This window comes from Leptonychotes weddellii, chromosome 15 (genome assembly GCF_054177405.1).
Source record: "Leptonychotes weddellii isolate Sample4059 chromosome 15, ASM5417740v2, whole genome shotgun sequence".
NCBI lineage: Eukaryota > Metazoa > Chordata > Mammalia > Carnivora > Phocidae > Leptonychotes > Leptonychotes weddellii.
In genome coordinates, this window is record NC_138383.1 from 7,093,725 (window position 1) to 7,117,675 (window position 23,951).

At 44.6% G+C, this 23,951-nt stretch overlaps 2 protein-coding genes across 9 annotated transcripts in view; one reads left to right on the forward strand and one right to left on the reverse strand.

Annotated features, from left to right (window-relative positions):
- Window positions 1-4,088: 4,088 nt before the first annotated feature.
- Window positions 4,089-15,100, reverse strand: MTNAP1 (mitochondrial nucleoid associated protein 1). Of its 7 annotated transcripts, none has more exons than XM_081804584.1 (6): window positions 15,034-15,100; window positions 14,123-14,257; window positions 10,975-12,492; window positions 6,484-6,591; window positions 5,809-5,913; window positions 4,089-4,251 (listed from the first exon to the last, which is right to left on the reverse strand). In XM_081804584.1, the coding sequence occupies exons 3-6, from the start codon at window positions 12,464-12,466 to the stop codon at window positions 4,229-4,231; spliced, it is 1,728 nt and encodes a 575-aa protein (XP_081660710.1). In that variant the 5' UTR covers window positions 12,467-12,492; window positions 14,123-14,257; window positions 15,034-15,100; the 3' UTR covers window positions 4,089-4,228. The 7 variants fall into 7 exon arrangements, 6 of the variants coding, with proteins under 6 accessions (XP_081660710.1, XP_081660709.1, XP_030895795.2 ...); XM_081804583.1 differs by lacking the exon at window positions 15,034-15,100 and adding an exon at window positions 14,820-15,021; XM_031039935.2 differs by lacking the exon at window positions 15,034-15,100 and adding an exon at window positions 14,721-14,813.
- Window positions 15,101-15,181: 81 nt separating this feature from the next.
- VCF1 (VCP nuclear cofactor family member 1) overlaps window positions 15,182-23,951 on the forward strand; it is a 19,732-nt gene continuing 10,962 nt past the window's right edge. The window contains exons 1-2 of one of the 2 annotated variants that reach the window (XM_081804593.1): window positions 15,182-15,459; window positions 20,161-20,260. In XM_081804593.1, the coding sequence (XP_081660719.1) occupies window positions 15,239-15,459; window positions 20,161-20,260 (321 nt within the window). In that variant the 5' untranslated portion in view covers window positions 15,182-15,238. The remainder of the gene's footprint in view (window positions 15,460-20,160; window positions 20,261-23,951) is intronic. The other variant, XM_081804594.1, reaches the window with a different exon arrangement.

A 23,951-nucleotide genomic window follows, 5' to 3' on the forward strand; every position in this document is an offset into this window, starting at 1 on the left:
GAGGGACGCGGCCCATTTAATGCCATACGATCTATGCTGATGCCTCAGTCAAAGGCCACTGTGAGTTAGTCCATGGGGAGAGGAGCGGGGAGGCTAAGCCACGCCTTTCGGGGAAATGGGGAAAACAGAAGGTGTGTGGTAGGACCAGCCTCCCTACGCTCTTTGGCGGATGGAGCCAGCTGCCTGGCCAACCTGGAGCTGGAGGGTAAGGGGCCAGGGCAGCCTGGAAGAATGCTGGCCCACCCGGAGCTGGGGGGTAAGGGGCCAGGGCAGCCTGGAAGAATGCTGGCCCACCCGGAGCTGGGGGGTAAGGGGCCAGGGCAGCCTGGAAGAATGCTGGCCCACCCGGAGCTGGAGGGTAAGCGAGCAGGGCAGCCTGGAAGATGCTGGCCCACCTGGAGCTGGAGGGTAAGGGGTCAGGGCAGCCTGGAAGAATGCTGGCCCACCCAGAGCTAGAGGGTAAGGGGCCAGGGCAGGCCCACAGCACGGCAGCAGCACCGGGCTGCTGAGACCCACACCACGCAGCCTTGGAGGCAAACCGCCTCACGTCAAGCCTCCACTTCCTCGTGGTGAAAAATGAGCAGAGCACCCGCCTCACAGAGTGGCCCGAAGGACAGAACGAGAGCACGCAGGTAAAGAACTCGGCACGGCACTTGGCTTTGACGGAGCAGGCACCCGAACAGCAGCCGGACTGCCGTGTGAATTGTGGTGCGGTCTTTCTGCTTGGTTCAAGTTTAGAATCTCAACGCGGGATGATGCCACGGAGGTTTCAGAAGAGCTGTTATAATTTAATTCCTGCTTCATGTCAGCCTTTGCTGGAATTTACTGATGCGGGACTTCTCATCTCCCCGAATCTCTGCAAAGTACGTATGATCGTCCCCACCTTATAGTTCAGACCGACCAGAAAGGCTCCAGTAAGTTAGATAACTTGCCCAGGGCCACACCCACCCAACTCAAAGGTGAGGGGCCGGAAGAGGCAGATAGTTAAGAGGGGAATTAAAATATATATATATATATATGTATATATATATAAACGTTGTTGTTCTGAAGAGTGGTGGTGATCCCATGGTGGAGGAGCACAGGGAACAGGGTAATTAGGATAATTTGTAAATCAGGACAAACAAGGACTAAGAACAATGGCAGCAGATAGTTTCTCATAAGGAGTAAAACACCCCTTTGCTAACAGAACAAATGATTATCTTTAATAGCTAAACACTTTAATGTGTATTAGACAAAAGTACTTTCCCCAGTACACTCAGGATTTCAGATATTCTCACGCAGGCTTAAACTCTAGGAGCTAATGCCAGGGTTAACCCACCCTGCAGACCACAAGGGTGCAGCCAGGGCATCGCGGCCTGCCTGCGAGGATTTTCAGCCTTCCAGAATGAGACCCTCCTTGCGAGTCTCCTCAAAGGTGGAGAGGAGCCTGGCTATCACAGTAACTCTGCCGCTGGATGGACAGGAAGGTGGATGGGGACTGTTTGTATGGATTCTCTGCCCACTGCTGGAAGACGTGTTGGCAAATTCACGCTGCTGAACTGGAAGCAAAACCTAAGCACTGCTGCTCACCCAAGGGGCTCCTGCCAGGACCGCGGAAGGTACAGAGCATCGTTTGGGGAGACAAAATCAAGGAGGCTGTTTTTAACATGGCCCATCAAGTTACGAGCATTCCTGACTTTTTCCTGGCTTTGTGAAGAGAAGAGCAGTTACTCCTGCCTCATGTCTACAGGGCGCTGGCTTCAGGAGCTCAGGTTCACTTGTCTACATTTCCAGTTTGGAAAAGAATCTCTAGTCTTGCCGGATGAAGCCTTGCATCCGCCAGATCACATGCATGACTGGGACTGCCTGTGCAAATGAACTTACCTTGTAGGGATATTTGCATGTACAAGTAATAAATGTATCCTCATAAACCAGAGTTACATTACTCTTGCAAGTGGGAGCTATGAAGTGTATCCCTTGATCATGCGAGTTTGTCTGGACCCGAATCCCGGAAAAGAATCCACAGTTGTCAGCTGACCTCAACCACTCAAGACTATTTGGAACATTATGAAGAAATCCTTAAAAGACTTGATGAAAGGTCTTTAAGCATACTCCTACCCCAGATGGCAGCAGTGAGCGGACAGGAACTCTCCCTGTCTGGCAGTGGCCGTTACCAAGGAACTCCAGAATCCAGAGACACTGCCCATAGCTTCTGCGAAGTCCCCCGATCATTTAAGAATCCATGTTCAGTAACAAATTCAAAGACCTCAGTTAAGACTCTCCTTTTTCTTCATTCCTACCACCTGTGAGTTAAGATTCTTGGTATTGATCACGTCAGATTAAAAATCCTCTTTTGAATGCTGGATCCTACCTTTGTCTTAAACGTGGCAAAACGAAGCAGCTCTCCTTTTAGGGACTGGTGGGATCATTATGTAGTTCACTCTCCTCGTTAAGGAACTTATTTTCAGGGATGTAAAATATTTATTGTGACATATAAATTAAGGGAAACCTTTTCATTGTTCTAACATTCAAGTGACAAGCGACACTAGTTTATTTACAGTAGTGGTCAAAGTGTGGAGCAGGCTGTGCTCTGGGAAGACTATTTACAAAACAGATAGAGGGCTGGCCTGTGCAGAGGGCCACTGTAGCCTGCTGAGCCTGACTTGAGGGGTTTGGGGAAGTGGGCAGGAGGCCATCAATGAGGCCATCATAGACAGCATTGTCCTCTACCTTGGCAGCCTGAGCGTTTCTGACCTAGACTAAGGACCAAGGGGGAAGTGCAGGGAGAATCCCTCCCTAAGTGCCTCTTTTAAAGGGCATTTGCAAAGAATGGGCACAAAGTCCTTTCAAAATGAAAGCTACAGTTTTTGGAATTTCAATGAAGTTCTTAGTAATATGAGACTAAAATAGCCAAATGCAGTACTCTTCCTCAGCCGTAAAATTTTCCTTATGGAGAATTCTAGTATACCTTTCCCCTAACCATGAGCAACTGATGCAGAATTAAATTACTCCCACTGGGGATAATTAGAGAAGGAGAGAGACTGGGGGCTGGGATAGAAAAGGTAGATAAAGCAGAAGATAGAGCCAAAATTCAAGTTTTGAGAAGACAGAAGAGATGTACAAATAAATACATGCTTGCCTTACAACAGCACACCTGCTTGTTTGTGGTTTTGAAGGAGCTGGGACAAAACAGGGACTGATCTCATGTATTTGGCGAGGATATCACAAGCAAAGCTAAAATATGTGTGTGTGTATATAAAGCAAACAGGTAGATATAAACAGATCTATGATAGATAATCAATCCCTGTGTTGGAAAAGGGACTGGAGCAAAAGTCATCCGCCTGTGCTATCCAGTTACTATCTATCTTTTCTAACGAGCTACTGTCTAGGGGCCAAAGCAGAAGCCATAAAATTAGAAAAAAACACTGAATTATTTTGATGGGGGAAGAGACACGGAAAACCCACCATCCAAAAACAGTCCTAACAAAGTAAAAAGAATGTCAGAGTATTTCACAGAAATTCTTAGGAAGGGATGGGGTGGGATTCTGGAAGTTTCTAGGAGGACATGATAAACAGAAACCATTTGTTCATTATTATACTCACTTAAGATGAATAAAAAGTGATTTAAAATTCTGTTTAGTGTGTGATTTCATTTTAACCAACTTAAAAATATATTACGGACTTTTCATAGGCTCACCTGCAACTCTGGATCCACCTTACTTTCTTTTGTTTCTCACGCCTGCCAAGATCTGGTCAGGGACCCCAAAAGGGCCTGATGTAGGCTCATTTTCTGCCACTTCACACATACTCTTCTGGATCAGTATGCATGTAGCCTGGTATATTGTATGGATGAATAATAAAATGCCAAAGCTTAGAGAATAATTTTAGGGAGAAATATTTAAAAGTGAGATTATTATTTACTGAGAACTAAGAAATAATTATTTAAAAAATTTTAGTGATGACCTTTGTCATCTTCATGCCTCCCTGAAAACCAGCAGCCTTTACGAGCAAACAGAAGTCTGTTCAATCACTGTCACTCTTGAGAGCCAGCCAAAGAAATGTCCACCCAGAACCAGACCTGTCCACATTAAAAAAACGGACTTCCTCTGTAACTGTTTTAGATTCCAATAATTTTATTCTTTTCACTCCCTCTCCCCCAAACCATTTTAAATTGTTAAATCTGCACTGCAGGTGTCCCCAGCATATGCTCTCTGGAGGCTCCAAGCTTCCGTACTCGGTGTCCAGGTCATCACTTACGCCAGCGCTGCAGCTCTTTGGATAAACAGACAGAAGTGTAAGGATCCACGAGGCCACTCCTAAAGACTGTTTCTGTCTCTTGCCTGTGGAGATCATTCCGTTTCCCCTTTGTTTTACAGATTCAGAAATAAAGTCTTAGGTGCAATCAGAAATTTCTGCTTCACTTTCTTCAATTCAAAGATGTGAAAAACAAACCTCAGGTATCAACCAACTGAGCCCTTTCAGACAGGTAAGCCTTTAAGGGGAGCCTTGTCCCTGGGAAAGCAGTCAGTCAAGGTTTTTAGGAGTCTCCATGTATGCAAGGCTGATCAGAAAGGAACTCCTCTTTCTCATGAACAGACAGGTGGATGGATCACACACCACCTACCAGCTCCCCACCAGCCATGTGTAGGAATTTACCACAGTCCCATTTCTGCTATTTGACCTGCTCTCCCACTTACTAGACAGCGAATTAGTCAAAAAATCCAATTAGAGTCAAGTCCTGTGTTTGTTTTTTTTTTCATTTAAGTAGGCTCCACACCCAATATGGGGCTTGAACTCACGACCCTGGAATCAAGAGTCACATGCTCTACTGACTGAGCCACCCCAAGTCCTGGTATTTTAGAAGTCCTATTAACCATTTGTGAATTACACTGGTATTAATGGTTATCCTGTACTTTTACACCAAAAGTTTTCAGAAAGCGACTGGTTTTTTTTTTTTAATTTTTCTTGAGATTTCTTTTTTTTTTAAGATTTTATTTATTTGACAGAGAGAGAGACAGCGAGAGCAGGAACACAAGCAGGGGGGAGTGGGAGAGGGAGAAGCAGGCTTGCCACGGAGCAGGGAGCCTGATGCGGGGCTCGATCCCAGGACCCTGGGATCATGACCTGAGCCGAGGCAGACGCCCAATGACTGAGCCACCCAGGTGCCCCGGGCTTTTTTTTTTTAATTGTGGAAAAATACTGGGCTTTTTTGATATTCTCCTCTATACAATGTCTTTTAAACATTTTAACTATAAAAACATATTTTTATAAAACAAGACTTTAAAAAAAATGAGAAAAGTCATCTTGGACTAAAAGAGAAATGAAGTTCAGACATTTTTCCTCCTGGTAAGACCTGATGCAAGCTCAAACTCCCAACTAGAAGGATGTTTTTGTTTTATGTGGTGAAAGTCACGTTAACTAAGATTTCTGTGACCCTCAGACACATGAGTGAGAGCTGTATGGTTTCTCCTCCACTCTTGGGGTATAGAGCTGTTTGGTTTCAATGCTAAAAAGAAGTTCTAAGGCAGGGATTAAGAAGGGTGCTGATCTGGCAGGCAAACGACTTTCAAAGGAGAAAGCACAAGACCACCAGATCATCAGGAAAAACCTCACGTGGAGCACAGGAGCAATTATGTAAATTCTAGTCAAATCTTATAAAGTTCATTATAACCATAATCTGTAATAAAAAACCAAAGGCAGTGGCTCATTCACGAGGGCATGTCAGATAATGCAACACTGTCCTATAGAAAGCAATTCGGAGAGTCCCCTGGAGGTCCCTGTAATGGGACGTGACCTGGGATTTTGGCTAAAAATATCAAAAAGGCTTACTCAGATGCCTGAAACTCCAGCTGCACCACAGGACGAAGTACCCCGTAAAGAGCATGGTGATGCCCCCAACTCCACTCCTCACCGTGGTGCTGCACCTGATCCAGCCTGTTTAAAAAGAAACATGTCTGGTTGCTATGGTGAACTGTAACTAGGGGCCTCGACCTGCCAGTTACGCAAGTTCTCCCAGTTAGCCTGGGTGATGGGCTTGTAATGCACAGAATTGACATACCACCACATAGGTATTTTTTAAACAGATGAAAAGGCTCAAATCCTGAAGACCACAATGTTAATACATTTAGTTATTCTTGTTTGGAGAGTTTAGTCGCAATCTTGAGAGGGGAGATTAAAACAGACTGGTTAACTCGAGGTGTAGAGTTCTCCTGGCTCTGGGACGATCAAGGTGGGCAAGGGAGAGATGAGGGTAGGTGGCAGGGGGGACAGGACAGAAATGAACTCTGTTCCAAAATGGCAGCAGCTGTTCTGCCGGCTTTGGTGCTCTCGATTATGTCAGATTCCAGGGCAAAAACAGACAAAGAGAAGAGAAGGAAGCCTACGCACTGGTCTCTTTCTCTCTTTCCCTTAGCCCTGCTGTAACAGCCATGGCTAAAGTAAGAGAAACTTCTCCAAATGCTTGGAACCAGCAACACAACCCAACAGTCCGTGACTCCAGCTCACCTTTCTGGACAGCTCCCAAGAGCCTCATCAGAGACAAGTTGGAGGTTGTAAGTCTGGTCGGGGGTTCCAAACTCCTGAGAGCAGTCGAGCTTCTTTCCAACAAAGGAACTACGGTTCCAAACAGAAGGCACTGTGATCGTTCATCTAGATTCAGGCTTTTTCCCGCCACTCCGTGCCCGCGGTTCCCAGGGCCAGGCTGCAGGAAGGGGATCCGGGCTGTGTGGGGCTGCAGTTAGCTAAGTGCCCAAAGTCAAAGCTGGTGATTCCCAGTCAGAAAGAGGTTCCTCAAAAGGCTGAAGGAGCCCCTGGGGATCAGGACCCGGAGATGTTTTTTGATCTGATGAACATACTGTGCAGCTGATCCAGGTGTACATGCTTAATGAAATGACCTGTCTACATTTTCCACCATTTGCTAAACATTTTAGCAGAAGGCAGGACTTTCTACTATCATAATACCTACTGCTCCTTGTTACTACATGTACTAGAATCGACATGTGTGCCCTATGAGCCCCACTACTACTGACCAGCCAACGTTTCTCATTTATGTTTAACACGTGAATAACGAATGTAGAGTCAGAAGGGAGGGTTTAATGCTATCTATTTACAGCTTTCCTGCACCTGTTTTTGTTTAATGATAGGCACGGAATCTCTACTGTTGCTGGTTCTCTGGTCTTGGTGGGGTTCAATGGGATAAAGGATAAATGAAGCAAATATTTACGACAGGTTTAGCAGAAGAGGTAAAAGTTGCTATGGACATAAAAATGCTACCCAAATACTCGTTACATTAAGGAACAATGAGAAAAACCATGCTGCCTTCTAAGAAATTACACGGAAGATAATTATTTCACCAAGGTGAAGATTAATCTCTTAAAAAACAAAGCATGACACGATCCATTCTTCTTGGAAAAAAATGGAAAAAGATGGGAAGAGACACTTTCGTGAAAACTCCCAATTATAGAACCACTTCCCCTGCCGTGTCAGGAATGGGGTGTCCCCTCAACTGTTCCTTCTCCAGCCAGCAGCCTCCTTCATTGAGTTCAAACTTTTATGAACATCATCAGTTCTGGCCCTAAGCTGGGGTATAAAATAGCCTGAAGCCCAGGAGAGGCCAGCTCAGAACCCACAGAAGTTCTGTTAGAGCTTCTCCAGTTCATCCTTCCTGCTACTTAGGGACCCTGGGTTCTGGTCTACATCCCTTTCGGCCTGGCTGTGGGCCCAGGAATGCTAACACCCACTGCCATCTCCTGTCCTTGACCTGCCAGTGTTGACATCCTTACATCCCATACCTAGTGACAACAGCTCTGGCTCACAGAAACGCTGGAACCGTCCCGTCCCTACCTTGGGTACTTCTAATACTTCCTATTACCTCTCTGGCCTGGCTGGAACTCTGGACATGTGACTTGACTCACCCCTCAGGTCTCTCTGGCTGTTGTCACATGTTCTTTTATGTAAAACCTCCCCTTTCACAGCCTCCTCTACTAGCAGACTCATCCTGGCTTGTGCTACTCCTGTTCTGCCCTGATCCTGCCCCACATGTGCCGTCTCAAGCATCTCACCAGGATAGTTTATTTCTGGAAATGCTATTTGATGAGAGAATGGCCTTTAAAAACCCATGATGCAGGGCGCCAGAGTAGCGTAGTCAGTTAAGTGTCAGAGTCTTGGTTTTGGCTCAGGTTGTGATCTGAGGGTTGTGGGATCAAGCTCTGCATGGGGCTCCGCACTCAGTGCAGAGTCTGCTTAAGACTCTCTCTTCCTGCCCCTCCCACTTGTGCTCTAAGATAAAAAAAAATCTTAAAAAAACAAAAAAAACCCAAAACATCCAAACCCATGACCCTGTAAGGTTTCACTTTTTTTTTTTAAGATTTTATTTATTCATTAGACAGAGAGAGAGCACAAGCAGGGGGAGCAGCAGGGAGAGGGAGAAGGAGAAGCAGGCTCCCCGTGGAGCAAGGAGCCCGATGCAGGGCTTAATCCCAGGACCCCGGGATCATGACCTGAGCTGAAGGCAGATGCTTAACCGACTGAGTCACCCAGGCGCCCCAAGTTTCCTCATTTTACCTTCTGCTATCCCCACCAGCCAAATTTTGCTTTCTGTAGTTCAATGAACTGTTTTTTCAAACCTCTCCCTCCCTTCCCCCATTTGCCAATACCCCCATCCCCTATGTTGGGTCTGTGTCTCCTCGCTCCAGTGGCCTCCCCAATACCAGTGGTACTCTAAAACTTGGCTGCTCTGCACAAACACTTAAGACATGTTTGCAAACAAGACTGTTAGACCCTACTTCAGGACCAGTCTCTGGGGATGAGGTCCAGGAATCTTTAATCCTATGTGAAACTGTCAGTTGTCCAGATTTGGGACCCAAAGACCTAGATCTCTTCAACTCGAGTCCTGAAAGCCTAGGCACCTGAATTCAGCCAAGGCTCGGCCAAGCATCCCCAGCTAAGCGCGTGCAAGGCTTTCCTTTGAACAAAAGCCAATTTCTATTGCTGAGGACTCTTAAGACACTTGTATTTGCTGAGTCTCCAGGGAGTTAAATCCTGAACTTCTAAAATCTATTTTTGCTAATGCTGGGAGAACTGCTTTTTTTGGGTAATAAGTCTGTGAAAATCCTTATTAAACCTCACAAGACGGCTCCTAATGCTGCCGAGTTCCATAAGCCTAATTCTCGTTCCCAACTTACTGAAACCCAACTCTGTGGTGTCCTCAGAACTATCAGTCTGCCAAACTAATCGGAGTACTGCAGACTGCAACCAATAAAAGAGAACAGAAGAGCTCTGAGCCTGGGGTGCCTGGGTAGCTCAGTTGGTTAAGCGTCCGAATCGATTTCAGCTCAGGCTCCACACTCAGCGTGGAGCCTGCTTAAGGTTCTCTCTTTGACCACCACTAACTGTATGAACATGGGCACATCACTTAACATGTCTGGGGCTCAGATTCCTCACGTATAAAGGAAGGTGGGACATTGACTTCAGTGACAGTCACCTGAGTTGTCATGAAGGTTGAATGAGGTAATAATGCCACATACCTAGCAGTGTCTGGTACAGTCATCACCTGACCAATGTTAGTCCCCTCCCCTTCTCTGAAATGACAAGTGCCTATATCAGAGACATTCCTCAGCACTATTAAAGACAATACAGGAAATACAGGAGTCCCACTTGCCAGAGAGATTTGCCACGGGCCACTGCAAACCAGAGAGAAGTGGAGATCTGACAACCACCTATGTTTCTAGTTAAGGCGCACTTTCTGCAATACGGTTTAGTGGAAAGCGCGAAATGTGGTCTGAAGAGACTGCGTTCTACCTGCTGCTCTACCACCTACTGACAACATGACCTTGAACCAATCACTTATCCTCTCTGCCTGTTTCATCACCTGCCAAACAGAGAAATCGCTGCCCACTTCTCAGCGTGGTGAGGCTGAAATAAGAAAACGGATGGAAGCACTCTGAAAACAAAGCAACACAGATGTTAACAGTAATTCTGTCAACATGGAGAAGGGGCTTGGGGACCCAACTCTGAACTTGAGACAGACTACAACTCTGTAAAGAGGGCCTAGAGGTTAGGTCTGTTTGTAGGAAAACCGGTAACCACTAAAGCAGTCGAAGATGTAGCTTCAGCTAGCAACACTCTTCACTTACTACACTTCTGTTTTGAAATCTTTAGAAAGAAATAATTACCGTACCAAAAAAAAAAAAAAATGCTTTTCAGACCAGAAGACCTGGGATTTAGTGAATATGTAATAATTTATAAAATATACCAGAGAGGGAAAATATGTCCCTTTTAAGAAGAGATATTACAACTTTTTCAGGGGCAAAGCTATTCAGAGTTGCTACAGGTCTCCTGTCGAAGCTAAAAGCACTAGTAAATAATATACACACATGAAATCTGAATGCTTCATTAAACTAACTGTGCTTCTAGAAACCTGAAAAAAAGAGAAAAATCTAAAGCTTCCTGGTGAAGAAAATGAAGAAACTTTATGTACTATAACTAGAGGTAGTCCAATAACTGAAGGTCAGGTCGTGCAGGAAAAAGGGAGGATTTCCTGAAATGCCAGGAACTTCCCAGCTCTTGTGGGGCCACTTAAACCATTCCAGGCACTGGCAAGGAGCCTCCGGAGGGCTTCTGAGGAGACAGCCTCACAGTCTGTCTCTGTCCACGATTTCTTACTAGATCTCTTAAGACAGCTTGAACACCTGCCCAACATCTACTGGCCATGCCTCCTCCTGCTGCGGAAACGCAAGTGATCAATGTCACCGGCTGACCTGGCCTAGTCCGACCGTCAACTCTGCTTGGAGGGGAAGAGAGAATGATCAACACCACTGGTACTAATTCTGGAGCAAGAATTAATGTTTTCAGAATAATTTTAAGTCTGGTATACTGGAGTGCCTAGGTAAAAATAAGCTGAATGAGCAAAAATAGGAGTAGTCTGAGCCTTATTAATTCAAAAGTCACAGAGCTATATGGATGGGCTGGATGGCCCATGAAAATGAGCATGTTTACCTTTTGAGAGTCTCTCCCCCTGGGGACTGGTGAGCTGAGGCTTTTGGGCCATTGCATTCCAATATTGGGGCTTCCCTGGCAATACTCCTAGTCCAAGATAACCAGGATAGAGCTCTGGAAACCACTCCAGCCCCAGGGAGCTTGAAAGGGTCTTCCTATCAGCAATGCCAATCGGACTGAAGGGGCTGTAAGAGGCGTGAGGCAGGACTGAATGTAAGGTTTGCTGGCACCCAGGGTGTGACACTTGGGGCCCACAGCCAAATTTGTACTGCAGAGAGGCTCCTTCACCACTCTCTGTTAACACCTTCACAACAGGGACTCGGTTAGGACTGCAGGCTTCTGCTTTCTCTTCTTGAAAAAATCTGACAGCCAGAGAGGCAAGGCTTTGATTATATGACTGTGACACAGAAAGCAGCTCACTGCAGGTTGTCTCTCTTGGAGTGAACAAATTTAAACTGGGACCTTCATCTGGACCTTTCTTCTCTGTGGCTGAATCATCACTACTGATGTTCTTTGCATCACCGTTCACAGAAGCCCATTCCTGGATTGCTTTTACAGATACGCTTTTCTCTGCATTTCCTCTGCTCCCGTGTGCCTCTGTTCCAAGGTTCAGTCCTTTTCCTTGGTTCTCCCTGACTGGGATATCACCTACTGGGCTAACTTTAAAATTTAAAAATTGTGACTCCGTGTTCTTTTCTTGAGTCTCAGAGTCTCTAACATCAGAAGAGACTTCTGAGAGGTGGTCCCTGGCCTTGGACTGTCTCTCATTGCTTGACAATGATGTTTGTACTCTTTCAACCCCATAATTGAGATTCATGGGAGAACTGTGATAATCACCAATAGGCTTATCTGATAAATTTACTAGAAGCTTCTGTCTTGGGTGATCAATTTTGTCCAATCTTAAATCAGTAGAAGTGGTCCGAATATCACTGGGTAAAGCTGAAGAATATTTTCTATCTTGATTTGATAAAAAAGGTTCTACTGGGCCAAAAGGGAAAGATGTTTCAGTTTCTGGAAGGTTACTTCTACTTTCCCCTGATGGAGGCAAATATTTGGCAAGTTCTTTTTTAGGAGTGGTGTACTCTGACGCATAAAACTGAGCCTTCGTTTCTCCCTGGAAAGTAATCTTTGGTTCGGTATTTTTCAACTTTTTGATGGAGCACTGAACTTGATTCTGGATGTCTTTATCTGCCTTTGTATTACTTGCTCTTTCCAAACCAAAAGCCAGTAGTGGAAAAGACTTTGTTGTCCGTTCTGGTTTGTCTTTTACCAAGTTGGTATTTCTCTTCTTACTCTCCGTCTCCAACTTTCTCTCTTTAGTGTTATTTAAGTCTGTGATGGGCCCTTTCATTTTTTTAGCGTGTGGGCGTGTAGCTGGCTTGGACTGACAAGCTTTCTGATCAGCCGGTACAGTTGGTCCTATCATCTTACAGTATGGTAAGTGGGATTTTAATCGTTTAAATGGCTTTTTACAGTAAGGACACACTTCCATCCTGGGTGAGTATCACTCTCCTATTCCTGAAAAAGGTAAATGGGAGATTATGAGGGGCACATAGTTGGTAGAGTAATTACTAACATTTCATTTACATGTGTACCTTTCATTTGGAAGAACCTAGGTTGAAGGAAGTTTTAAGAAATGTGTTTTGACTTATTCTTTTTCTTACAGAGGTAGAAAATAAATATCCCTGGCTTCACTTCTGTTTACATTTCTTAAAGTCTTCCAAGAATCAACTGTTAGCAAAAAAACAACCAAAGGGGTTTTCAACATCCCTAACTAGTAGATGAGGAAAGCCAAAAGACTTAAATCTAACAAGTTAATGGTTAAATTACTGGAAGAAAAAGTTGTACAAAATACCAGTAAGGGGGCGCCTGGGGGCTTAGTCGTTAAGCATCTGCCTTCAGCTCAGGTCATGATCCCAGGGTCCTGGGATTGAGCCCTGAGTGGGGCTCCCTGCTCAGTGGGGAGTCTGCTTCTCCCTCTGGCCCTCCCCCTCCCTCCCCCTGCTCGTGCTCTCTCTCTTCAAATAAATAAAACTTCAGTATACCAGTCAGATTAAAATGTTTGCTGTTTAAGGTTACAGCAAGTCAACTGGTTATTACAGGAGAATAAAGAAATTGTTAAAACCCCTTAAACACATCATTTAAGGAAAGAATGGTAAAGAGTAAAAACTCAGGCCAGGATCTGAAGGCTGTTGCTTAGAGTCATGGTTTTCAAAGTTGTATATGGAAGATCCACTTCGGTGCAAGACCTTCCATCATTTCAGCATGAGAAATGAAGCTCTAACACCGTATTAGTAATATGTGTATACACACATACATGTATATGTAAAAGTGTTTATGATGTACAAATGATACATATGTGTAGGGGACAGAGTCCCCAATTTTTGACTTAAGGAGTAAGTACAATGGACTATGAGCAAATTCATTGTTTGAATTCTTTGTGATATTCACACCATGTAAAAACATGAAAAAATAATACCATGTATCATTTGTACCTCTTTGAGCACTGAGCCTGACATAGGATAGTTGAATGAATGTCTTTTCTAGACATAAATATGCAAATGCTATCATCACAGATGACTAACTGTGAATGTCTTCTGTCTACTGAATAGGTCAAAAAATGAGACTAAAGCCATTTACAAAATAAATACATAGAATCCTGGCCAATCCATTTAGGATCCTATATGAGCTCAGGCAAAACGAAGCTGTTTCTGGCCAAAGAACTTTAATTATTCTTACTTTGGAGGTACCCCCTTGACAATGTAATCAAAGTTATGGGCCGCTGACTTACAAAAATACAACTGAAGCCAGTCCACGGGCCTTGTACTAATAACTTTAGAAGGGGCTAGAGACCTCTTAGACATATCTGCCTCTACATTTAGGATCCTATATGAGCTCAGGCAAAACAAAGCTGTTTCTGGCCAAAGAACTTTAATTATTCTTACTTTGGAGGTACCCCCTTGACAATGTAATCAAAGTTATGGGCCGCTGACTTACAAAAATACCCACAACTGAAGGCAGTCCACGGGCCTTGTACTAATAACTTTAGAAGGGGCTAGGGACCTCTTAGACATGTCTGCCTCTACATTACTCCACCACACTTAATCCTACTGGAAAGATCCTGTATCCTCACGTGGTAACGTCTTACCGTGGGTGACTGACTACTTTCTTACTGGAGCTTCTCCAGAAGAATGCTAATTTTGTGGTTGTTTCTCTTGGATCTCCACGCCTCACGATCGCAGTTTCCGAGTCTGGCAGAACAAACTCGATTTTAACTGTCAGCCTGCGCGAGACACAATCAGAAAAGAAACTCGACAGCACACCCAGTGAATGGATGTGGCGCGGCACTGAACCAAGTACAAGCTAACTGGGTTATCGGCAGGACAGGTCCCCCTCGGCGCTCCGGAAAGCAAACAGTTAAGACCGCGCCCGCCTTTCGGGCTCAGAGCCCGTGGGACTCCTGCCAAACGCCTCCCCTCCCCCCACCCCGCCGCGGACTCCCCAACCCCTACCCCCCCACAGCCGCGATACCTGGCCCGCCCTCCTCCCGGCTCCCTCGCTTTTTCCGGAAGCGGAGCAGCTGCTTCCCGCTGAGTGGGCGGGGACCGCCGGGCAGCTTGAGGCTCCGAACTCTCCTCCCCTGCAGCCCCAGCCGGAGGCGCCGGAACCGCACAGACGCCGAAGGAGGCTCGTCCTGCCACCCCGGGAAGCAACCCCCCCCCCGGCTGGCCCGCCATCCAACTGACTCTCTCTCATCCGGGGAAGACTCCCCCATCGCCGACCCAGGGCGTGGGCCAGAGGACACAGCACCACCAGCCGCGACTAACCCAGAGCAGCATCCTCACCTCACTAGGCGCGGAAGTTCCGGAAGCCCCCGCGACAAGCCCCCCAGCGCAGCCCTCGAGCCTCTTCCCAACTCCCCGGCGGCACCCGCTGCAGGCCGTCTGCGCCACTGCCTGATGCTTCTCAGCTGTGTTTTTAAAAAAACTGTTACCGCACAGAGGCCTAACTCAAATACTTGTATCGTATTATGATGACATAATTTAAGTTAGTTTAAACCTGGCTTGACTTTTATGCCGTCCCCGCTCGGCTACGAACAGGCGAAAGCTCAGGCCGCCTCTCGTGAGGTCCTCTCTCCCAGAAGCTCTCAGTCGCTCCTCCCCACTCCGAGCCCGCCTCTTCCCGTGGGCGGGGTTACCGGTCGGCGCGGCCGGGGTCGCGCCAGTGCGCAGCCGCGAGAGGGCGGTACCACGGCGGCTGCGACATGGGGGGGCGCGGAGCAGACGCCGGAAGTAGCGGTGGTACAGGTCCCACCGAGGGGTACTCACCGCCGGCAGCGTCCACCCGCGCCGCGGCTAAAGCCAAGGCCCGAGGGGGTGGGCGTGGTGGCCGCCGGAACGCAACACCTTCTGTTCCCTCTTCTCGCGGAGCGGCGCCGCGTCGCTCCCCTCCACCGGCTGCCATGAGCGAGCGCCTCCGCCCCAGGTGAGACCACAGGGACCCCTTCTTTCCTAGCCCCTCGCCGGGGGCTGGAGCCGAAGGGGCGCGCGAAGCGGGGGTCCGAGCAAGCGTGGGCCCTGCGGGTCTCCATCTGGGTGCTTTGCGGCCCGGGGGAGGAGGGAGAGGGATGCGCAAGTACCTGGTCCCTGAGGTGCTGGAGGAGTGACTCGCCGGGGTCCACGTTTTCCCCACCCCAACCCCATCTTTTTTTCCCCTCCCTCGTCTTTCCCTACTTGGAATGCAGACTGAACGATCCGAGAAGAGAGACAGTGGCCCTAAAGCTTCCCTGTCCTAAATTTAGGAGGGTGGGGGATGGGAGGAATGTCTGATCTTTGAGAGGGAGCCCCTAGGACGTCTTTGAGGGGCAGGGACGGGGAGCTGCCGTCTTCCCAAGATCAGAAAGAAGGATTGGATTTAACTCTGTAGCAGGGAAGGATGGGGATAGATGGAAGAATTTGTGCCCTCGGACGGTTGTGAACGTAGAAGGGCAGATGACTAAAGTGGCTTGTAGCATTAACAGGCAGGATTCTAAACTGTTTGGATGCGGAGCCGTTTGACTCCGAAGGCGGGAGGTAGGACTGTATCGCGATGCTCTACTTTTCCACTGAGCCTGGCCTCAGGACCCGGGTCTTCACCCAGGGGTGCTGTGCTTGTTTGACGAGTGCAGAATAGAGTCCGGATCAAGCTGCAGTTTCTTTCTTCCTTTCTTTTCTCCTCGTTTCCTCCTGTAAGAAGTTGGGGGAGGAGAGAATTAGGATTGGGTACCCCAAATGAAGAGGAGCAACTTTACTTCAAATTAGAAAAACCCCTCATCGTGGAATTTGAAGTGAAAACCTATAAATCACCAAGTCCAACACTGTCATTTTTCTGATGAGGAAACAGAGAGCTCAGCTGGTTTACTCGAGTCTTTCCAGGTTCACTGCACTTTCATTATTTCCCGATAGTCTCACTAAAGCTCAAGTGAATAAAATAGGTTTGCCTTGGTAGTTATGCTGGATTTTTTTCTTGTTATTCCATATTTTCATTGGCTCTGAATGTGATTGACAGTCTTCCCACAAAGATCTTGCTCTGGAGGATGGTCAATTCAGGGATTAAGATTCTGGAAAGCATCCTGAGGTTATTTGGTCAGATAGTGAAAATCTAGGGTCACCCATACTTTTGCATTGGATTATTGATTTGGGTATATAGTGAGTGGGGGCATAAAGCCTGCTTGTATAGAAAATAAGAGTGGACTAGATTTGAAATTAGGGGCCCAGTTACCGACTTGCTATTGGAATTAGGAACAAGATCCTTAGGTGTAGTAAACCAGATCCAACTGCCATTGTTTTCCTTCCCAAACCCAGTTTATACTTCTGATAGTCTCTTGTGATGTCTCATATTTGAAAAAGTCTAGATATTTTCTGCAGAAAGATTCCTTTTCTCCATCACTGGATAAGCAAATGTGAATGGGCTTATACTGGTAGCAGATGCCTTTTATCTGGTACGCAAATAACCTCAACATGTTAATACTGGTAACTTCATTGCTATAAAGGAAACCCATGTGATTTGGACAGGGGCTTCTTACCTATTTTTCACCCCATGTTCGGTGGAGTATGATGGACCAGCTCTGCCAGCTCCCGCTGTCATCATATCTCCAAGTCAGCTCAGTTTTCTGGATCTCTTTCCTCAATTTTAAGAAGAGGGGTTGGTCTTGGGGCACCTGGGTGGCTCAGTCGTTAAGCGTCTGCCTTCGGCTCAGGTCATGATCCCAGGGTCCTGGGATTGAGCCCCATATCGGGCTCCCTGCTTGGCGGGAAGCCTGCTTCTCCCTCTCCCACTCCCCCCGCTTGTGTTCCCTCTCTCGCTGTCTCTCTCTCTGTCAAATAAATAAATAAAATCTTAAAAAAAAAAAAAAGATAAGGCGTTGGTCTGAGATGGTGATTTTTCAGACTGTTTTAAAATATACTGAGGTGGCCATAGAGGGATAGATGTATGCCAAGGAAACCCCTACTTTAACCAAAACAGGTCCTTTATTTCATATATATATTGAATGATTTTTTTTTCTTGATAGAAAAAAAGGGCTCTGTTACTATAAAAAAAAAAAGTTTGAAAAACACTAGTCTCCATACTCTTAAGGTTTCTTCTATGCTCAGTCTCTAGATGACAGGAAGATTGGAAAGAAATGAAATGATGAGCAGTGATGTAATCAGCCATCCTTAAAAGTAACAGATGCTAAACAACAATCTGTAACTAGATGCCTGGGGAGAACATAATCAATTATATGGTGGCTGCTAAAATTATAACCTGGTCTATGGCATTAATGGGGAAGGCTATAATCTGACTTTGTGGATACGGTTGAACATGAAGCTATAATCTTGGCAATTATTATAACAATACTGTTGAAAGAAGAATGTTTCAAGGATAGAATCTACAAAGAGCCTAGAAAAAGAAGAACAGGAGGGCTCATTCTTATTCCGTACCATCCAAAGGAGAGGGCCCCCTACAGGAGCTGATTGGGGTACCTTGAGAAAGCAGCTGATTATGAGGCAGGGATATTTCATGGGACTTTACCAGAGTTTACTTGAAATCTGCAAAACCAGCTCATCCTCTGTTCTCACAACCTTTTGGCCCGACAGCCTCCTTGATGTTCATTTTCTTGTCACTGCAGAGATATGCCGTGGATTATAAACGAGGACACTGGAAAGTTTGGGTCAGGCTCATAAGTGGTTAGAGTGGCTCAGCAGCCCAGAGCACAGTCAGCTGCTGGCATATTGATAAGAGAAGAGTTTGGGGACCAGCATTTGGGGAGTTTCCCTGGGGTGGCAACTGGTCTTCTGTTGGACCTTGCTCTGTAACTGCAGCTCTTTTCCAAAAAAATTCTCTGATCATATCATGGTGAAAATAATAATTATTTGGTTCAAGTCTGTGGTAATAGCACATCTATTTAAGTGAGTATTAAACCTGCTTTTTGCCTAGTTTTTAACCTCTACATACTTCACAGTAATGTGCGGTTAAGATCTAATGTGCTGAGAGAAAGGTTAGGGAGCAGAAATGATGATCTTAGAAACAACTGAGTCTTAGAATGAGGTCAGTGGTATAGCCCTTTGCAGGTTGGTTAATGCTTGATCAGAACCATACACTCCCAATTTATCATTCCAAGCCTAAACTGGGTCTGTACTCATTAATAAAGTTGCATGTATTCAGCGTACAGGAGTATTGCAGAATACAAGGAATTGAGCTCAGGGTGATAACTTAAATTTTCTCCAGTATCAAGACCTCAACTCAAAACCTTCGGATTATAGGCCTGCCCCACTATGCCACACTCCTCGCATAGAAAATATACGACTGTATAGAAGATACCGGGTGCTCAAATTCAATACTTTCCCCAAAGCTGTTTTTTCCTCTAGCTATAGAAATCTGAATCTTTAAGAGTTTTCATTATAATAGATTATGCTGCTTTGTATAAATTGGCCTGTTGCCAATGCGGTCCAGTGGCATTTTCTGTAGCGATAGGAATGTCCCCTGTCTATGCTGTCCAATACAGTTGCCACTAGCTACCTGTGTGGCCTTTGAACACTGAAAACGTAGCTGGTGTGACTAAGGAACTGGATATTAAATGTAAATAACTGCATGTGGCTAGTGGCTACCATATTGGATAGCACAGTTCCAGGCAGTTTGCCTTCAAATGATACCTCCTCTAATTTGTTTCTATTTTATGTCTTCTAAAGGGGGGCATAGAAGTGCTTCTGGGGGGGCGCCTGGGTGGCTCAGTTGGTTAAGCGACTGCCTTCGGCTCAGGTCATGATCCTGGAGTCCCGGGATCGAGTCCCACATCGGGCTCCCTGCTCAGTGGGGGATCTGCTTCCCCCCTCTGCCCTCTTCCCTCTCGTGCTCTCTGTCTCTCATTCTCTCTCTCTCAAATAAATAAATAAAATCTTAAAAAAAAAAAAAGTCCTTCTGGGAACACTTAATTCTTAATGTGTAGTTTTTCCTTAAACCTGAAAATTTTGAGCAGCTTGTGCTGCAAACTCAAAGTAACCATCTGGTGACGTAACATACAATACTAGGTGGTGTAGAGAGAATAATGGAGTTAATGTGTCTCAGAGCAGCCTTTCCGGGGATGGTCGGGAAGGGTGATCTAATGCTGTAGAGGGCATTGAGCTTTTGTTGCATGTGATAATTGGGGGGAAATCAGGGATGAAAGAAAACTGCAGATTAGAGACCACATGAACCTCTGATGATATCCCTGTGTAGCACCATTTTCATTAGGATTTTAGGGGTACGTGGGCAGAGGCAGCCACTCCTGTCTTACATGTTGTCCTGTGGAAGGGAGTAAGATGAGGTAACCTGGAATTGTGATTTCAGGAAATGCAGAGGGAAGATAACCTTAATTAGGTGGAATTTGGAAGCTTAGTCATTAGCATCACCCTGCACTTACTTATTCCCAGTAGGCATTTAAAGTTGCCAAGCTTCTTTTTAGAAATCAGTTGTACTAATTTAAGCTCGCCCCTACTGCTGCTATTTTATATTTTCACTCTTTTGCCCAGCGATGGTGTACTTCTAACTTTTTACCTATTGGGATAGCATATGATGAATTCTGTTTTCTCAGGCAAGAGGGCAAATTTGTTGTCATGATTTACAATTTTAAGTGTCTAAAAGATCAATTGTTGGATTTTTTTTTTTTTTCTTCTTGTGATTTAATTTCAGGAAAAGGAGAAGGAATGGCAATGAAGAAGACCATCATCTTCCTCCCCAGACCAAAAGGAGTAGTAGAAACCCTGTTTTTCATGATTCCTGGGACACAGAGGTAGGAAGTGTGTTCAGAGTCTCTGCTGTTTTCATTGACTTGAGCTAAATGACCCAGTTTCTTCATGTAATTAAAATTATTCTTCGAATAAATAAAAGTGATCTTACTTGATTGCAATGGTTTCAACTTCTTTTGAGTCATGGGCCCTTTGAGGAAGCTATGTACCTTCTCCCCAGCGAAGTGGTGTATGTCTGCACATACTAATACATACACACAGCCCAGAATTTGTTAGAAGTTTCATGGACCTTTGAAAACTCATCTTTGAGCTGTCTAGTTGAATTTCGGAAACGAACTGTTTTCTAATAGTGTATGAGCCATTAATTATCCTTAAGCCAAGTATATTTTGTTGCTTTCATTCACATGTCTTTATGAGGAACTATATAAACATTCAGAATAGGTAATGCATGTGTACACAAAATCCTGTTTTTAAGCATTACTGCTTTCTTACCGCGTTGTTCTAAAAGAGCTCCTGCGGGAGGCAGGGTGGAGGGGAGCAAGCGGGGAGAGGGGGAAAGAGCTCCTGAAGTTTTGGTTTCCTGAAAAGAGAGCTTCAGTGTGCATACAGGCGGCAGAGTTTCTGTGTGCACTCCAAGGGCTGCCTACAGAGGGAAAGGAGGCTAACCTTCAAATGACGTCTCTGTTACTGGACAATTGTGACCCCTAACGAGTGGTCACCCTGATTGAGAAGCTCCTAGCTGGCAGAGATCTCTAAGCCTGAGCCTTGTAACTTAGAGCAGACCTCTGTGTGTCACAGAACTCTGTGTATCACAGTTTTTGCACAACCAAAATAATTCGTACTTTAATTAGTTCTCGATAATAGGATTTGACCTACATCCAGTCTTTACCGGAAATCCAAAGTTACTCCTCCCAAGGGGGGAAGAAATCAGTTAACTCTCACATAGGTCATACACATTCAGGGACAGTTAATAAGTGCAGATTAGCTTCTTCTGTGTGGATACTTGAGTTTCTGTAACTCCTATCCCCCTTTTAAAAATCTTCTCTCATGCTTTTTTCCTTTTTCTTATGTTTTAAAAAATGATTAACAAAAAAGCAATTGAGCTTTTGTTTAATGTGACGATTGGGGGATGAAAGAAAAGCAGAGATTAGAGCATCCAGTGATAAAACTATGACAGTCATTGAGTTTCCATTATTCTTTTGGATTATAAGTCTGTTAAAACGTGTGCAGTAATTACTTTCACCATATCAGTGTTTCCTTACTTGTGTCTCTGTGCAGATCCTGCTAAGTGATGTTTACATTAGTTCAGAGGCTCAGTCGGTCTAACTCTTTGTATTGATTACTTGCCTTAAATGTTTCCAGTTGTGATGCCTGAGAACAGGATTATAAATTGTCATTTAAAAAAAAATGCAACACTTCTGCTCTCTTATTTTCAGTAAGACTCTTAGTAGTTTTGTTTTAATCACTTTACTCCCTCTCTAAAACCTGTGCATTGATACCATAGAAGCAAACGATGTATTGTTATTCAACTTCTTGGTTCATGTGTCTCGTTCTTCCTTGTTCAAAGAAACAGAGCGGCTAAACCACTCTGTAATCATTAGTCTGAAAGATGGACTAGCTTGCCTGTGTTACAATTAACAAGCAGCGCAGGCACTTTTTATTTGTTGTGGTATCTGGACTCACTGGTAGACCCCACGTGGATGGTTAGGACCATCCCCTTCAGCCTTGCTGACTGACCGGTTCCCAGTGCTCTGAATGTGTGGCCTCTTGTGCTGTGCTTCTCCAGGGGTGGAATTAACCAGTAATGAGGCCGAGTCAACCAAGGGAAGGCTAGAGAAGCAAAGAGCAGGGGAAAACCTTTAAAATGGGAAGTTAAGCCCTGAACAATTGAATCCTCACCACTGGAATAGATCATTGTGTTTATAGCACAAAAATATCAAGTCTAGGGGCACTTGGCTGCTTTTTGACAATTGTGTATAAAAAGGAAAATAATAAAATGATTCATTATTAGTGGATTATTATTTTTGTTAATTTACATAATCAAATGTTAATGAAAATGTTATTTTTTTAATTCTAAGGTAGGGCCAATGAGGTAAGTTTCCTTAAGCCTAGCTCAGTGAAGAGAAACTGTTTCTTGTGTCTTTCCTGAAATACTTAAGTAATTTTAGAATTCTTTTTCTTGTGACTTGAAGAGCTTTCATTTGGAAGGAGTTTGCTTTAATTCTGAGATAATTAAATTAAAGTTGTTTTTATAATTTCCAAAAGTTACGTTTTTCTCCTAAATGTAATAATATTGCCAAGTACTGGGAAATAAGATGTAAGGTGTTTGAATTATGTATGCCACGTGTAAATCACAATTACCTATAAAATGGAGATAGTATATACCTCTTTTCCTAGATACTGTGAAGGTGAAGAATGTGAACTGACTTGCCCGATTAGTTATGTAAAGAGAAACTTTTAATCTACTTGTGCATTTTCTTCCTGTCATTTTTGTAGGCGGTATTATCTCTGCTTTTCAGATGGGAAAATTGGGGCACAGACAAGTAAAGTGGTTTGCCCAAAGATACCCAACTAATAAGAGGCAGAGTTGGTGAGCCCAGAGCTTGGCTGGTGAGCTCTTTGCTCCTGACCATGGTATGTGCCGTTGCACAGAATACAGGACGGAAGTTCTGAGAGATTTTGCTAAATATATCCAGAGGCAGCTAGGTTCTAGACTTCTCTCAAATCATAGGAACAGAGAAGAATAATTTTCCTCCTCCTATCTTTTAGCTGGAAAATATTTTTCCAAGTACATGTTATGATACAGTATTAGCTTGAAAGCAATTTTAGGTCTCTAGCTAGATTTGTGAAGAAATTGGGGTCTAAAGGTTTTTTTCAAAACTCTAATTGGTGTTTGAAACAAAGACCTTTAATTTTAACTCCAGTGACTTAGATTCAATCAGTTGTGAGCCTTAGGATGCTATTTTAAAGTTGAGATATAATTTACTGGTATGGGAACAAATTTTTTTGTCACACCATGCTAGATGAATGTATAAGTCAGGCTCATTTTTCTCTTCATTGAGCAAAAAGTGAAATCATTTATCAATTTGTGTCTTCCTATTGGGTCCTGTACAAAGGCAATGACATTCCCTGATCTTGGACAGTTATTTGGATGGGGAAAAACTAGGTAGATTTAACTTTATTTAAATTTGTTCCCTTAGGGGTGGTCTTATTGGTTTGAATTTATCTTAATTTGTAGTAGAGGAATGCTCTTTGCTTTCAGTTTTAATATCTTTATCTGCAGACTATCCTAGACGTTTCCACATAAATGTGGCTTCTGTTACAAAAGTGCATGCCTTGGAAAAGGTGCTGCTACCTGAGTAAATAGAAGCGGGACATTTTTTAAATGCGAAAATCTCAGTTTGTGGAGTTGTTTTTTAGAGATCTTTAACCTACCAAGACCCTTTTATTTTATTACTTTTAAAAAATTTTTTATTGTTATGTTAATCACCATACATTACATCATTAGTTTTAGATGTAGTGCTCCGTGATTCATTGCTTGTGCATAACACCCAGTGCTCCATGCAGAACGTGCCCTCTTTAATACCCATCACCAGGCTAACCCATCCTCCCACCTCCCTCCCCTCTAGAACCCTCAGTTTGTTTTTCAGAGTCCATCGTCTCTCATGGTTCGTCTCCCCCTCCGATTTCCCCCCTTCATTCTTCCCCTCCTGCTATCTTCTTCTTCTTCTTTTT

Excerpts from the sequence above, each read along its gene's own strand:
- MTNAP1 (XM_081804584.1), bottom strand. The coding sequence starts at position 12,466 with ATGGAAGTGTGTCCTTACTGTAAAAAGCCATTTAAACGATTAAAATCC. Across the intron at positions 5,914-6,483 it reads CTTGGGAGCTGTCCAGAAAG|GCTGGATCAGGTGCAGCACC; the intron begins GTGAGCTGGAGT and ends CTTTTTAAACAG. Across the intron at positions 4,252-5,808 it reads CTGGAGTTTCAGGCATCTGA|AGCTGCAGCGCTGGCGTAAG; the intron begins GTAAGCCTTTTT and ends GTTTATCCAAAG.